The sequence below is a fragment of the Linepithema humile genome, chromosome 1, assembly GCF_040581485.1.
Source record: "Linepithema humile isolate Giens D197 chromosome 1, Lhum_UNIL_v1.0, whole genome shotgun sequence".
Taxonomy (NCBI): Eukaryota; Metazoa; Arthropoda; class Insecta; order Hymenoptera; family Formicidae; genus Linepithema; species Linepithema humile.
Window position 1 is genome coordinate 15,467,348 of NC_090128.1, and position 13,884 is coordinate 15,481,231.

At 29.5% G+C, this 13,884-nt stretch overlaps 4 protein-coding genes across 5 annotated transcripts in view; 2 read left to right on the forward strand and 2 right to left on the reverse strand.

Annotated features, from left to right (window-relative positions):
- Nucleotides 1-130: 130 nt before the first annotated feature.
- On the forward strand, nt 131-3,507 carry LOC136997261 (neuronal acetylcholine receptor subunit alpha-3-like). Of its 2 annotated transcripts, none has more exons than XM_067347800.1 (8): nt 131-434; nt 664-863; nt 1,044-1,082; nt 1,179-1,288; nt 1,361-1,574; nt 1,860-2,037; nt 2,099-2,251; nt 2,512-3,507. In XM_067347800.1, exons 1-8 carry the CDS (start codon nt 383-385, stop codon nt 2,856-2,858), a joined length of 1,293 nt encoding a protein of 430 aa, XP_067203901.1. In that variant the 5' UTR covers nt 131-382; the 3' UTR covers nt 2,859-3,507. The 2 variants fall into 2 exon arrangements, with proteins under 2 accessions (XP_067203901.1, XP_067203902.1); XM_067347801.1 differs by having other exon boundaries at nt 132-434; nt 679-863; nt 2,512-3,475.
- Nucleotides 3,508-3,801: 294 nt separating this feature from the next.
- LOC137001315 (uncharacterized) lies at nt 3,802-10,772 on the forward strand. Its single transcript, XM_067360047.1, has 15 exons — nt 3,802-4,097; nt 4,177-4,367; nt 4,568-4,612; nt 4,677-4,786; nt 4,998-5,211; nt 5,707-5,884; nt 5,962-6,114; nt 6,362-6,699; nt 7,349-7,723; nt 8,068-8,112; nt 8,330-8,439; nt 8,828-9,038; nt 9,194-9,374; nt 10,000-10,152; nt 10,273-10,772. Exons 1-15 carry the CDS (start codon nt 4,043-4,045, stop codon nt 10,629-10,631), a joined length of 2,718 nt encoding a protein of 905 aa, XP_067216148.1. The 5' UTR covers nt 3,802-4,042; the 3' UTR covers nt 10,632-10,772.
- On the reverse strand, nt 10,060-13,085 carry LOC105670448 (neuralized-like protein 2). Its single transcript, XM_012363976.2, has 3 exons — nt 12,199-13,085; nt 11,586-11,918; nt 10,060-11,519 (listed from the first exon to the last, which is right to left on the reverse strand). Exons 1-3 carry the CDS (start codon nt 12,569-12,571, stop codon nt 11,401-11,403), a joined length of 825 nt encoding a protein of 274 aa, XP_012219399.2. The 5' UTR covers nt 12,572-13,085; the 3' UTR covers nt 10,060-11,400.
- The window catches only part of LOC105679293 (hydrocephalus-inducing protein homolog), a 74,422-nt gene continuing 73,185 nt past the window's right edge, over nt 12,648-13,884 (reverse strand). Inside the window, exon 52 of the mRNA XM_067347796.1 lies at nt 12,648-13,579. Within this exon, the coding sequence (XP_067203897.1) occupies nt 13,421-13,579 (159 nt within the window). The 3' untranslated portion in view covers nt 12,648-13,420. The remainder of the gene's footprint in view (nt 13,580-13,884) is intronic.

Here is a 13,884-nt window from a genome sequence, read left to right on the forward strand (position 1 = left end):
CATTTTTTTTTTATTTTGCAATATTTTTGTTCCATATTCTTGAAAATGTATTTTTTATTTCTATTTCTATTTTATTATTTTTTAAGTTTTCAAAATTTTTATATTTCTTATAAAAAAAGATAACACAAATTTATAAAAAAAAATTTTTTTTTGAAGAATTGCAAACTTTAATAAATTCATACCTTGTAATACATGGTTATCCTCATAGGAATACCTTGTTATCCTCATTTCATTAGTTGTCATAAAGTTGATGTGCCATCCATGTCATTCGGGGGCGTCCGATATATCAGCAGTGTCGAATTTCACAAGCCATCTGACAATTATTTTGTTACATTGAAGAGAGGATCAGTCGAATCAAAGCTGTTAGCTCGTACCGATCAAAATGAGGATACTATATGTGTTCGGATTTGTCGTCCTTTGGCAGAATCAATTTGGTACATAAAAAATCGGCTGCCTATAAAAAAACAAAATAAAATAAATTATGTATTTTTTAAATTTAATAATATATATCTTAATCAAATTAAATATTACTTTTATATTTAAAAATAATTTTAACATATTATGATTGTAACATTAGAAAAATCATATTAATCAAGAATAAATGTAAAATTGACTAATCGAGTAAGGATTATATTTAAATTATTAATTGAAACTTGACGTAAGTTTCTCGTTTACTAGCTGCTTTTACTTTCGCCAAAAATTCGGATATGGATCTTGTGAAACGAGGTTGCAAACATACGGAAAATACAATACAGCACCTTAAAACGTGTCTCTTCCGCAATTATGATAACACTATCCATCCAAATTATCTCAAAGGAGTTACAAACGTCACACTAAAATTGATGCCGAAAGTGATGGAATTTGTAAGTGCATTGTTATAAAAAATATCACACTATATAAACTAAATTATAGCAGTACAATTGTAAAAATAAAAAATTAATATTATTCAGAGTAACAGCATTAATTATTATTTCATATTTCGTGATTATTACATAATAATACAACAGCGCATAAAAAAACATAATAAATAACTGTGTTTATAGGAGGATACTATACTATCATTACATAGCTGGATATTACTTGTAAGTATAATTTTTTGCTTATTAGATATTAGGTACATCCTTGTTCCTTGTATTTAATTAAATATTCCTCTTTGTTTTAATGTACTTAATTAATAGACTTGGAAAGATCCACATCTTACTTGGACATCAAGAAATTACGATGGGATCACTTTTATTCATGTAAAGAGCTGGGAAATCTGGATGCCCGATGTGAGCGTTTCCAACTCGTAAGAAGAAAATTGAGCTAATTTCTCTATTTTAAAATACATCGTTTATTGCATTGATCTCAATTTTTTTAGTGGCGATATGTCGGGTGATCAATTTCAGCTACCTCAGATGGACTGCTTACTTTTCAATGAGGGTTCCATTAGTTGCGTGCCGGCTGCGAAATTTATGTCCAAATGTAACACCGATTTTACTTATTGGCCTTATGATAAGCACCACTGTCGGGTTACATTGTCTTCATGGTCGTACAAAGGAGAGGAAGTTGATTTACACATAGATGGAGAAGGAGTACGTTGAATTAAGTAAAAATTATTTCATTATGTAGCTAATTGATTAAAAAATTATTATAAAACTGCTAGTCATTAATTTTTCTTCTCGCATAAATATTATTATACTTTTGAGAAAAATATAAAAAAACTACCCAATAAGGCAATGTTAACAATATTGATAGATGGATAGCAAATTTGATTAAACATTTTGCTAACATTTTGTTTATTGAGATATACATTACAGAATAAAATAAATACATATGTATCTAAAAAAATACTTTTTCTTATTGTAAATCTTCTACAGATTAATATGGGTGGTTTTTGGAAAAATACGGTGTGGAATTTCAAATTTATAAGCTCGGCGAAACAGATTTACTTTGATGAGTGCTGTCCGAACGCAACTTACCCGAAGATCAATTATAACTTTCTATTGACACGATATTATGACAAACAGCATATAGCTTTCTCCATACCAATTATCGGTAGGTTTTGTAACAACAAAATCGCAAAACGTGACTAAATCGTCGTAATCTTTCCTTTCAGTTTTAATACTGATTACTTTAACGGTGTTCGTGCTGGACGTAAAGTCAGTCGAACGTCTGACGTTGGCAAGCGTCAATTTAATTTGCCATCTGCTCTGTATGTTCTATCTGCATTGGCAATTACCGTACAATGGCACTAATACTCCTAACATCAGTAAGTAATAATATCCTAAAAAATCGTAAAAGAATTTGAAGTTTGGAGACAGAGTATTTTAAATTTCCAGATATTTTAAGATTACTTTTTTATTTTTTTTTAATAATAAGTTTAAAATAAATATTAGATATTATTTAATCTTATTTTAAAATGTTAAATATTATTTAAATAATATTTAATTTTGTAACTTTAAAATAAGATTTAAAAACCACAATTCAAACTGTATAATAAATTACCTTTCTCTAATGTTTATCTTGCAGTGCTATTTTATCAAGAATCTCTAGCGTTGGCTATTTTTGCGGTAATCCTAACGACGTTATTACGCAAACTGGAAAACATGAGTACAGAGATGCCAAATTGGATTTCATCTTCAATAACATTAGTTTTAAACAACAAAGCAGGTCGTTTTTTGGTTCTGAAGGACGAAGACTCCAAGATAACAGACGAAGATACAGCGACTGAAGAAAATTCGGATGTTGCAAAGTCTCAAGTAAAAATGAAGAGATTATCCTGGAAATATTTCGCCGTTATCATCGACTGGTTATCCTTTTTCTCTGTGGTCCTCATTTATATTATCATTTTGCTTATTCTTGTACCTGCGACTTAATTTCTATAAAAAATATTAATATTAATATTTACTTTAGTGTATAAAATTTTATTAAAAAATTTGTTATATCTATTTTTATAACACGTTAAAATATTGTTATTTAAAATATTATATTATTTTCTTTTACATAATTTTCACATACAAACAATTTCAATCTCTCATTCATGTTAAAATTTATCGTATTTACATGACTAATAAATTATTTCTGTAAGCAAAATGTTAGCAAACTGACTACAAATTTCAATAAATTTAATGTCAATGTTTCTAATGCCATTACTGAATTTTTTGTATCGCATTTACCGGATATTATAAGTGAAAATAATAATTTAACCACGGAAATAAATTATCTTTTTAAAGAAAAATATGATATACATTTTCTAATAACTTAATTTTCGTTACAATTGATTTGATGTTACCCTATAGTTATATATCTTTTTAACTAATGAAAAGCAAATATAATTTTAGTAATAACTCTATTTCTGTGTATAGTTTGTAATGTAAATGTATTCTATTATTGCATTGAACTATAATTATTTGAAAAATTCTTAATTTTGTTTATTAATTTTGCTCATTTTCTCTTCTTAAATTTATATATATATTTTCTGAATTAGTAGAAGATCTTACTGTATATTCAATTGGAATATTACATAAATAATAAAAAACATTATGTCAATCTGCTAAAAGATTAGATCTTATCATGCTTTCGTTATCCTATTAAGTTTACCTATATATGTTATATATATTATCCAAAATAGTTTGATTCTAAAAAAAATCACTTCTAAATCAGTTTAAAAGTAGCTATAATTTATAATTATTAAAAAAAGTGAAAATTTCACTGTGAGCATTCTAATAAAAGTTTTAAAACACACAATTAAACCAGAACAACGTAATTTTACTAAAAAACATAAAGAAATTGTAAGTTTTGATTTTTATTTATCGATTAATATCTCGTATTATACAATTATTTTTGTCTACAAATTAAATCCATTTATCAAAAAATGAAACTGAAGATTATATTAAACATTAAAAGTTGGTTGTCATAAATTCTCCAATTGATATTAGTGATTTAGGGGCGTCCAGTATTATATCAACAGTATCGAGTTTCACGAAGCGTCTGATAATTTTTCTACCATTATTATAAAGAGAAGTAGTTGAATCAGAACCGTTAGTTTGTACCAATCAAAATGAGGTTACTACTAGCGTTTGGATTTTTCGTTGTTCTCGGGCAGAATCAATTCAGTATAAAAATGTCTTTCATTAAAGTAATAAAATAAAGTATTAAAGTAAGTTGAGTTATCATATATTAATATTTATCTAGATGCTATTACTGTCACCGGAAATTCGCAAGATGATGTTGTAACACGGGGATGCAAAAATTTAGAAGATACGACGCCGCTGTTGCGCCTCAAGAGATATCTCTTTTGCGATTATGACAACACTATCCGTCCAAATCAAGCTAAAACGGTTACTAACATCACTTTGAGGTTGATGCCAAAGTTTATGGAATTCGTAAGTGCATCGTATGAAATAGCATATTATTGTATATATAAATAAATGGCATGTTATGTGATCATGAAAAATAGATAATAGTATTCTTTTCTCTTATTATAAGATTAAAAGAAATTGTGATATTTGAGTATTTTGTTCTTGATATTGTTATACTCTGGTAATTTAGCTCTTTAAAAAAGATTAATTAAATTTGTTTATAGGTCGGGGACAACGGTATACTGACACTCCACAGCTGGATGTCATTTGTGAGTTTAGAATATTTTGCTTATTATGTCTCGTATTTGTTTTAATAAGATATTTAATTAACAGTCTTGGACAGATACACATCTTACTTGGACACCGAGTGATTATGATGGAGTCACTTATATTCACGTAAGATCTTATAATCTCTGGGTGCCCGATTTATGCGTCTATAATTCGTAAGTTAATTTTTACGTTGTAATCACGTCATATTAATATGCAAAAAATGATTTAACTCGTTTTTTTACAAATAAAAAATTAAGCTATTATCTATCAATTTTTTTTATTTTAAAATAAATGATTTGTTGCGTTAAACTTTTCAATTCTTTTTATATATTGATATTTAATTACATAATAAAATGTAACTCAATACCTTTTTGATGTTTTTAGTGGCGATATGTCAAATGATCAATTTGAGATGCCTGACACGGAGTGCTTGCTTTTCAATACCGGTGCAGTTAATTGCGTGCCAGTTATAAAATATATATCCAAATGCCACATCGATTATACTTATTGGCCTCATGATCAACAGAAATGCCGCATAGCTTTTGGCTCGTGGACGTACACCGGAGAAGAAATCGATTTTCACTTGGACGGAAACGGAGTATGTGAATTTAACTTGTTGGAACTTCACAATTAATAATTTTCATCACATATATATTTCTTACTTTTCAAATATTACCAAAAAAATCCTGCAAAATTATACATTGTAAGATTAATTTAATGCATCTAGAATTAATGCAAAAGATCTTTGCACAAATTATTTAGAGATTCTTATACAAACTTTCTTATACATTACTCTTTTCATAATGCTTCTTTTACTTTATGTATAAATATATGTTTTCATATTGTATTATGCTATTTTAAAAATAAAAATCTGTAACTATTGTATATAATGTTAACATTTGGACTAAATATTTTTTTTCTTACATACTGGGTATATTATACACACACATATATATATATATATATATATATATATATATATATGTGTGTGTGTGTATGTATGTATGTATGTATGCATGTATGTGTACACACGCACGCATGCACACACACACATATATATATATATATATAGTATTTTTTTCTCGTTTCACAGGTTCGTATGGATAACTACGAAAATAACTCAGTCTGGGATTTTCAATTTGTAGACGCGGTAAAATTGGTCAAAATATACAAGTGCTGTCCAAATGACACTTTTCCGAGAATCGATTACACGTTTTTGTTGACTCGACATAATGACATAACTCACGCATCTTACATCACACCGGCCATCAGTAAGTAGTTTTTCATAATAGAGAAAATACAAGACAAACCTCAAGTATATCATGATAAGTCATAATGCTCCTTCTAGCTTTAATATTGCTTACCCTAACGGTGCTCTGGTTGGATTCAAGATCGGTTGAACGAATAGCTGTCGCAAGCGTGAATTTTATTTGTCATCTACTCTGCATTTTTGATTTGCACTGGAACTTACCGTACAATGGCATTAATACTCCTCACATACGTAAGTACAAAAACTGTAAAAAATACGACAATCACACGTAGAAAATATTTAAATTTAATATTATTTAAATTACTATTTTATAAATATTATTTAAATCTATAACTGCAAAGCAACATAATATTTTTAGTATAAAAAATTAAAATATGTTATAAAGGCGTTTAAAAAAATTAAACAATTAAAATTATTCTTTAAACATATAGTTCAAATTAAATAGTAAATAATTCCATTTCTTTTATTTATCCCACAGTGGTGTTTTACCGTTATTCTTCGGCGTTGGCTACCTTTGCATTAATTTTAACAACCTTATTACGTAAACTGCAAGATATTAGCAAGGAGATGCCAAATTGGATCTCGTCTACGATGATAGTCGTCTTAAACAACAAGGCTGGTCGCTTCTTAGTACTCAATGACGAGGAGTCTAAGATAGCGGGTGGAGGTTTAGTAAGTGAAGAAAATTCGGATCTTCCAAAATCTCAAGTGAAGAGATTATCCTGGAGACACTTTGCTGTTATCATCGAATGGTTGTCTTTCTTCTGTGTGATCCTCATTTATGTCATCATCTTGATCACTCTTGTACCCACTGGCTAATCTCTATGGATTAATCGACGGCAAAAGATATTATATCTTGATGTGCATAATATTAAATTAAATAATTTGTACTGTTTTCTTTTGTGGCACATTAAAATAAATAATCGTATGCGCTATTTTTAATTTTCTAAAAAATATACCATATTTTTCGTTCCTTCTACATAAAATACTTTTAAATAATAATTTCGAATAAATATTTAATAATTATTTCTGTTGTCTTAAGAGAGAGTTTAGTATTAAGAAATAATATTAAAATATATCATTAGAAGAGTTATATGAAGAGTTATATGTGTAACATAAATAAAAAATGTATTAATCGACATAATAAAAACAATAAATTTTTTAAAAATAATCACAAATATTTTATTCTATTTTTCTGTACTTACTAAAATTGATAATAAATGTAATTACTAAGTAACAATATTATTATAAAAATAACAAAAATTTAATTGTTTCAAACATATATATTATATGTTTTCTATTTTGAAGTTGGAAATAAATAAAATAATTTAAGAAAAAATAATTACGAAAAAAAGCATAATTAAAATAATATTTGTCAATAAAATACCTGTTGATCATAGTTGATAAACATGTTAGTAGTTGATGAACAAATTAGAATTATTTGGAATGTTGAATGCGATAAGAGCTTATTGAGGAGGCGGTTTTCAGAGTCTGCAGTTTTACATTTCACTGGGCGTATGATTATCATCAGTTCAGCTTTCATAAATTTCATCCGTTAAATATTCAGTCATCGTACATCCGTTCGTCGTTCGTCGTACATTCAGAAACTATGAATAACATGTGCAAAAACAGTTTCTTTCCTGTTTTATTATTTATTCTTGACGTCGTATGTGTCGATGTAATAGCGACAAAGGATTGCAATGACGTTGAGAGTAAATCGACGGTGTTGCAACTGAAAAGGCATCTTCTTTGCGAATATGATTCCGAAGTAAGACCGGTCCAGAACAACAATAATATGACGCGTGTGACTTTTCGCTTGACGCCGCACTTCTATGATTATGTAAGTATTTGCAGTTTTTGTTGATTTGGGAAATTAGAACATCTCCAATCTAATATTTGCTTCAACTGTTTTTTTTGTTATTAATAATAAACCTAAAATATTTTATCAATAAAGTATAATTTTCTTCACACATTCATATAAATAAAAAATGGTAAAAAAGTTATTATTCGAATTTAAAAGTCTTCAGACTTAAAAAGTATCTGTAAAGTAAAACTTTTTGCTTTTCTTTAAAATTCGATACATTGCATACGCGACGTGTTTTTAAATGTTCCGACATTTTATTAAATTATTTTTTATGAGTATATCTTATTCGCAATAATTAAATTTCGCAATCTTTTCTCCAGCGTCAGGAAACTGAAATTTTTGTTCTACATGCCTGGATAGGAATGGTAAGTTTACATAATTGTACGTAAATAATACATTCATATGTAACAGAGTTTAAATTATTGAAAAATAGAAATAATTTATCAATTATTTAGCTATTTAATTGTTTTTAAGCATTTCATTATTATTATTATTAATGTAGTTTATCATTATTAGTATAGTATTTTATAAATTTTTAATAAAAAACATAACATTTTATACCTATATATTTTGTTTACTTAGGCATGGAGTGATTCACATTTGACATGGAATCCTGAGCAGTATGATAACATCAAATGGATCCCAGTATTATCTTATGAGATTTGGACGCCGGATATTACACAACACAACGAGTAAACAGTATATTTTTGTAATAGCAATAGAGCACTGTAACTTATCAACTTATCAACACTCAACAGTTACATTAATATTCTTCTTTCATTTCCTTGTACAGTAATTTTCGAGCATCACGATAACATAAAATTAATTTCTATATTTTCTAAATGTTATAAAATTAAGCAAATACATACTTTAATTAACATTTTATTTTTTCTCTCATTGTTAGTAAAAAGTAAACGTATGTGATATTTTAACAAAAATTGATAATATTCGTATATCGTAGAGAATTAAAGATATAAAAAATACTTTTTCCATTTCCCATTTGTTAGATCTAAACTACAAAAAATTATTGCTTGGTCTAGTTCCAAGAAATTTACTTAATTATTTATACTTACAATTTAGATGGATTGACGAAAGTCCGGAGCATTATGGGCACTCAAAGTGCTGGGTCTGGAGAGATGGGACAGTCCAATATTTATCACCAGCAAAATTTTCCACACATTGCCTTCCAGATTACACATGGTGGCCGTACGACACCTTAAACTGCACCATACAATTCGGCTCGTGGTCACATATCGGTGATGAGATTGACCTCTTTTTCTATCAGAATATGGTACAATTTATCTACTTCTCATCAGGATAGATGATTGACTTACGTTCCAAATAATATTTACGTGATGTTGAATCCTGAAAATAATCAAAGCATTTATTAATATCTATGTTTGCGTGTCTCTTCTTTATGAATCTGTGAATTAAATTGTTTTACAGTCATTACAAGCAAGTATAGAATCAAAACATGTTGAGTGGGATTTACTGAAAGTTGATACAACGAAATGGGAAGATAGATACAAATTCAATTCAGGTTCCATTGCTAAAATGCTTTCTTATCACTTTATCCTAAGAAGACATACGGGTATCATACGCATTGCCTATGTATCACCCACTATAGGTACGTAGTGCACAAACTATTTTCTTACTTTTCATTAATATTTTAACCAACATTATTTTAATAATATCAATATCAGTATATAGGGTGAGTCTGATAAAGAGTTCACCTTAAATAACTTGTAAACTATGCATTGTATAAAAAATTGCTGTATACAAAAGTTGCATGATTTCGAGGGGATCGTTACATAGTATATGTATTTTTTTACAAATGGAAGCGTTTCGGAGATTTGAAGGTCATCTTCATTTTTTTAAATGGAAATACCCTGATTTTTTTATATAAATCGATTCCTCGCAATATTCAGCATAAAAAGTTATAAAGGTAGGATGGCCAAAAATTAAATAGTTTACGAGATATTTTATACTTTGACATAATTTTACATAAACTGAAATAAAATATCTCGTTAAATATTCATTTTTCAATTATCTTATTTCGACATTTTTATGCACAAAATAATGAGAGGAATCAATTGGTGTAAAAAAACACATGGTTGTCTTTAAGAAAAAATATGATATCATTTCAGCTACATATTTTTTCTTTTTATCAGACTCACACACACACACACACACATACATGCATACATATATGTATATAGAATAATATATATAGTACTTATTGTATTTCACAGTGCTAATGGTGCTGACTCTGACAGTACTGTGGCTGGAACCGAAATCTTTCGAGCGAATGGTGACTGCAAATCTGAACTTTATTTGTCATATATTATGTATACAAGACGTGCATTGGGAAATGCCGAAAAGCGGATTTAATCCACCCAAATTACGTAAGTATAATACATTGTAGCTATATTTGCTATTTATAATATTTTAATTAGCACAATATTAAATAAAATCTTAGTATTCAAACCTCAAATAAAATTATAAATATATTTCTATTTACACAGTCACCTTTTACGAGAGCTCTCTGGCAATAGCGACTTTCACGCTCATTCTTACTAGTATCCTGCGACACCTACAGGAACTGACTACTGAACCGCCCGTGTGGATTTCGTTCATCACGACGTCTATCTTGCGCAGCAGAATCGGACAGATTCTTCTAGTCAGTATTCTTGATCCGGCCGCAACAGCCAAAATAGAAATTAATGCGGACGATAATACTGATCTCGTGCAATCGGATAGTAAAAAATCGCCATGGAGATATGTTACAGTGCTTATCGGGTGGTTAGCATTTCTAGGCGTGTTTCTCACCTATATCATTCTCTTAAGCACATATTTTCCTACGGATTATGCTGTAAATCTTTAGTATATAAACTAGATTTACTTGGAGTGTCATTGTTTGTTAAATATATGTACAATAACGCAGTTAAACAATATGATCATTGTACAATAAAAAATATAAATTGTAAAAAGATATAAAATTGGATATATTGAAGATACTAATAGATTTAGCATATGACTTTCTTTTTTTCTTCTTATAAATACATTTATTTTGTAAAACAAGTTGCTTTGGATACTTATATTAGTATCATTCGTTCTCTTCAACAACAGCATGATTCGCAACTTAACTTTGCTTTATATCTCATAATAAATAGAGAAACATAAAAAGTAAAACAAAAATAGTTGTGTGTAAAAAATATATCTAACCTTTACATATGGCGTTATCTTTTTTATAAACGATTATTTCAAGTGATGCTTATGATTGAACCTTCAATACAATTTTGCTGGTATTTTTCATTGCAGCAGCAATTATTTCATTACACTATGTACACATGACCATTTAATATTTCTTCTCCAAAAAAAATATTTAAACAAAAACATCTATGTCAAGACATATAAATTTAACAATTTTTGTTGTAAAAAAGACATGTGTACACGTAAGAATAATTTAGTACAAACGTGACGAATTGACATTGACCATCAGATTCTTTAACTCGCATAACAGAATACAAATTATAATATATATGTTAAACACATACGCTGGAAATATGTATCACTGCGAAAAAAATTAATCGGCAAATGTTCCATAAAACGTGTCGTGCAAAAACGTATGTATAAATGGAATGAACTAATTCTCACTGCGATTGATACAATAAATATTCCTTCAGGAGTCTTGGCAGAGGGAGTGAATTCACTGCGTTCCTCTTGGTATACTGCAGTATAGCGTCGCGGCATGCACTTTGCAACGTCGACACTATATTGAAACAAATAAAAACAATATAAAAACTGCTGAAACAAGAAATAAGAAATAAATATTCACCTCCGTACAGTTGAACTATTCGAACTTGTTTGGTGGTACCATAAACGTCCACTACTGCGCGCAAAGGTCCTGCTTTGTAAGGGATATCCTTTCCACATACACCTTGATCTTCGCCATTGATAATAAAGTGCATCTCCGCTTTGTCAGGACAACCGGCTTGCGGCACGTACATGATACCGATGCGACTACCAGCATCCGTAGGCAAGATGCACTGTGAAGAACCATCTATATTCGGCTTCAAAGCATTGAAAGGAATAACACCACGTGATGTCTGCACATTGACTCCATCTGTAACCAGTTTCTTCTCTCTGGCTGGTATTCCTTGTGGTATACCTTTAATAATAAATTAAAAAACAATATTCAGTTAGACAACGTGCTATAAATTTTGGGTATTATTATACTGTTATTTTTGCCATTAGTACATTTACAATTTTACTTTTCTTATAATTTGTGTCAATAAATAAATACAAACATTAAATAAATATAAACATTAAATATAATATAAACATATATTATTTTTTAAATGCTATCTTTACCAATTTTATACATAGTAATAGTATATATTTAGACCTTTCACAAATTTTGATAACAATTTCAGTCAACGAGTATTAACCAGTAAGAGAGGTGTACGTAGATGACAGACCACCATCAAAGTTATCCCAGATAGTTTGATTCCTGGTTATAGCGAGAATCCATGTGTTGCCTAATCTAACCAGATTAGGCATTGCGTATTGGGGTAGGTTGTTGTTGACCGAAGCCGGGTCAATCAGGGTGAGTCCCAGTCGCATGTGTCCACTCCATCCTCTCTCTGTTTTTTCAATCTCCACAAGAAAGATTTCCCCCGGTTGCAGCGGCTTCTCGCTGAAGGCCACTGAGTTGGCAAAACTCGTAGTACGCACCGCTACTGTACCGTCCTCACACAAAAGAATATTTTCACCATGAATAGGATGGAACCTGGTTACTATCTTTTTGACCTCTTCACTCATGGTGCGATGCAGGATGGCAATACGCTCATCCGAAGAAAATTGCCGGCAAGTGATAGCGCAGCATGCACCAAGTGCATGCCTAATCTTATCAAATCCGACGCAAACCGTTTCTTTAACGCACTATCATCGAAAAAAATTCTCGGGATTCACTCTCTCGACGATATTATTTGACTCGGTAAAAATAAGTTGAATTTTTTTCCGAAAAAAAAAAATTATTTTACATGAAGAATGGTGCAACGCGATCTCTGTGTGAGAGATGACATGGAAGCAGTGGCCACCCGTAGGAGTAGGTTTGATGTCAGGAAAAGTTTTCTTAGGTTAGGTTTTCGCTGCGGAGACGAACGATAACGCAGATACGCGTGATTATGCAGATTTTACATATTCACGCTTGTCACATCCGTTTAATGAGACTTTGGACTTCGGAGTTCTCCACTTACAGAGCGAATAACCATCATTATAGAGATAGTGTAAATTATCATAGAAAGCAAGTATATCAAAGAAGTTGACACTTTCTCTTTGGCCACTTTGACGAAGCACCACTGTCCACGAGTATGCGCAGTAGACGAATATCAGCTGATTGTGAGTGCTGGTGCGAAAGCAGCAGTCATGCAAATATTCAGATACAATGCGTTCGATAAACATGCTGAATTTATAGACGTAATGACATACAGAATGCCAATTATACACAATTTTTATAATATTATTTCTAATCACATATATAATTTTGATTAATAATTAATAATAATTGTTTACATATAATTATAAAAGTTTGGCAATCAGTTCCAGTAATTCAATATGATAAAATGCAATAATATTTAAATAATTGCTGATACATTGTTTATTTATACGTTAGTCATGTATACCTCTTAAATAATAAACCCAATTGATATAAGAAATCTTGGGTTCTGTGCAATATATTAAAAGTTTTCCAGTTATTGGGTAGCTGTTAACTTCTAGTTCCCTTTTTCCGCTTGATACATCTTTTAAGTGAACAGCAATATTGACCACCTTGCGATAATAATAATAATAATAATATAATAATAATAATAATAATAATATATTGAAAGTCTGGACAGTATATATTATTAAACCGTAATAATCATTAAGTAATATAACCCAGATGGCACAAAGATGAATAGAAGTTTATAGAGAATTTATTTTAAAGAATACATACAGAATTAGAAAAATGAATATCTGAAGAATTCTAAAAAAATTAACTACAATCAGTTCGTCTTGAAGTATTCCCCAAAAATTCATTATAATGAATACTTTGCTACTCAGTATTTTAAATACTTCGAGAATTCATGAGGAAT

Coding starts and splice junctions, on each gene's coding strand:
- LOC136997261 (XM_067347800.1), top strand. CDS start 383: ATGAGGATACTATATGTGTTCGGATTTGTCGTCCTTTGGCAGAATCAA. Junction 2,038..2,098: donor TTTCTCCATACCAATTATCG/GTAGGTTTTGTA, acceptor CTTTCCTTTCAG/TTTTAATACTGATTACTTTA. Junction 2,252..2,511: donor CACTAATACTCCTAACATCA/GTAAGTAATAAT, acceptor TTTATCTTGCAG/TGCTATTTTATCAAGAATCT.
- LOC105670448 (XM_012363976.2), bottom strand. CDS start 12,571: ATGAGTGAAGAGGTCAAAAAGATAGTAACCAGGTTCCATCCTATTCAT. Junction 11,919..12,198: donor TACGTACACCTCTCTTACTG/GTTAATACTCGT, acceptor TTATTATTAAAG/GTATACCACAAGGAATACCA. Junction 11,520..11,585: donor AATAGTTCAACTGTACGGAG/GTGAATATTTAT, acceptor GTTTCAATATAG/TGTCGACGTTGCAAAGTGCA.
- LOC137001315 (XM_067360047.1), top strand. CDS start 4,043: ATGAGGTTACTACTAGCGTTTGGATTTTTCGTTGTTCTCGGGCAGAAT. Junction 4,787..4,997: donor GATTTATGCGTCTATAATTC/GTAAGTTAATTT, acceptor TGATGTTTTTAG/TGGCGATATGTCAAATGATC. Junction 9,375..9,999: donor CTATGTATCACCCACTATAG/GTACGTAGTGCA, acceptor TGTATTTCACAG/TGCTAATGGTGCTGACTCTG.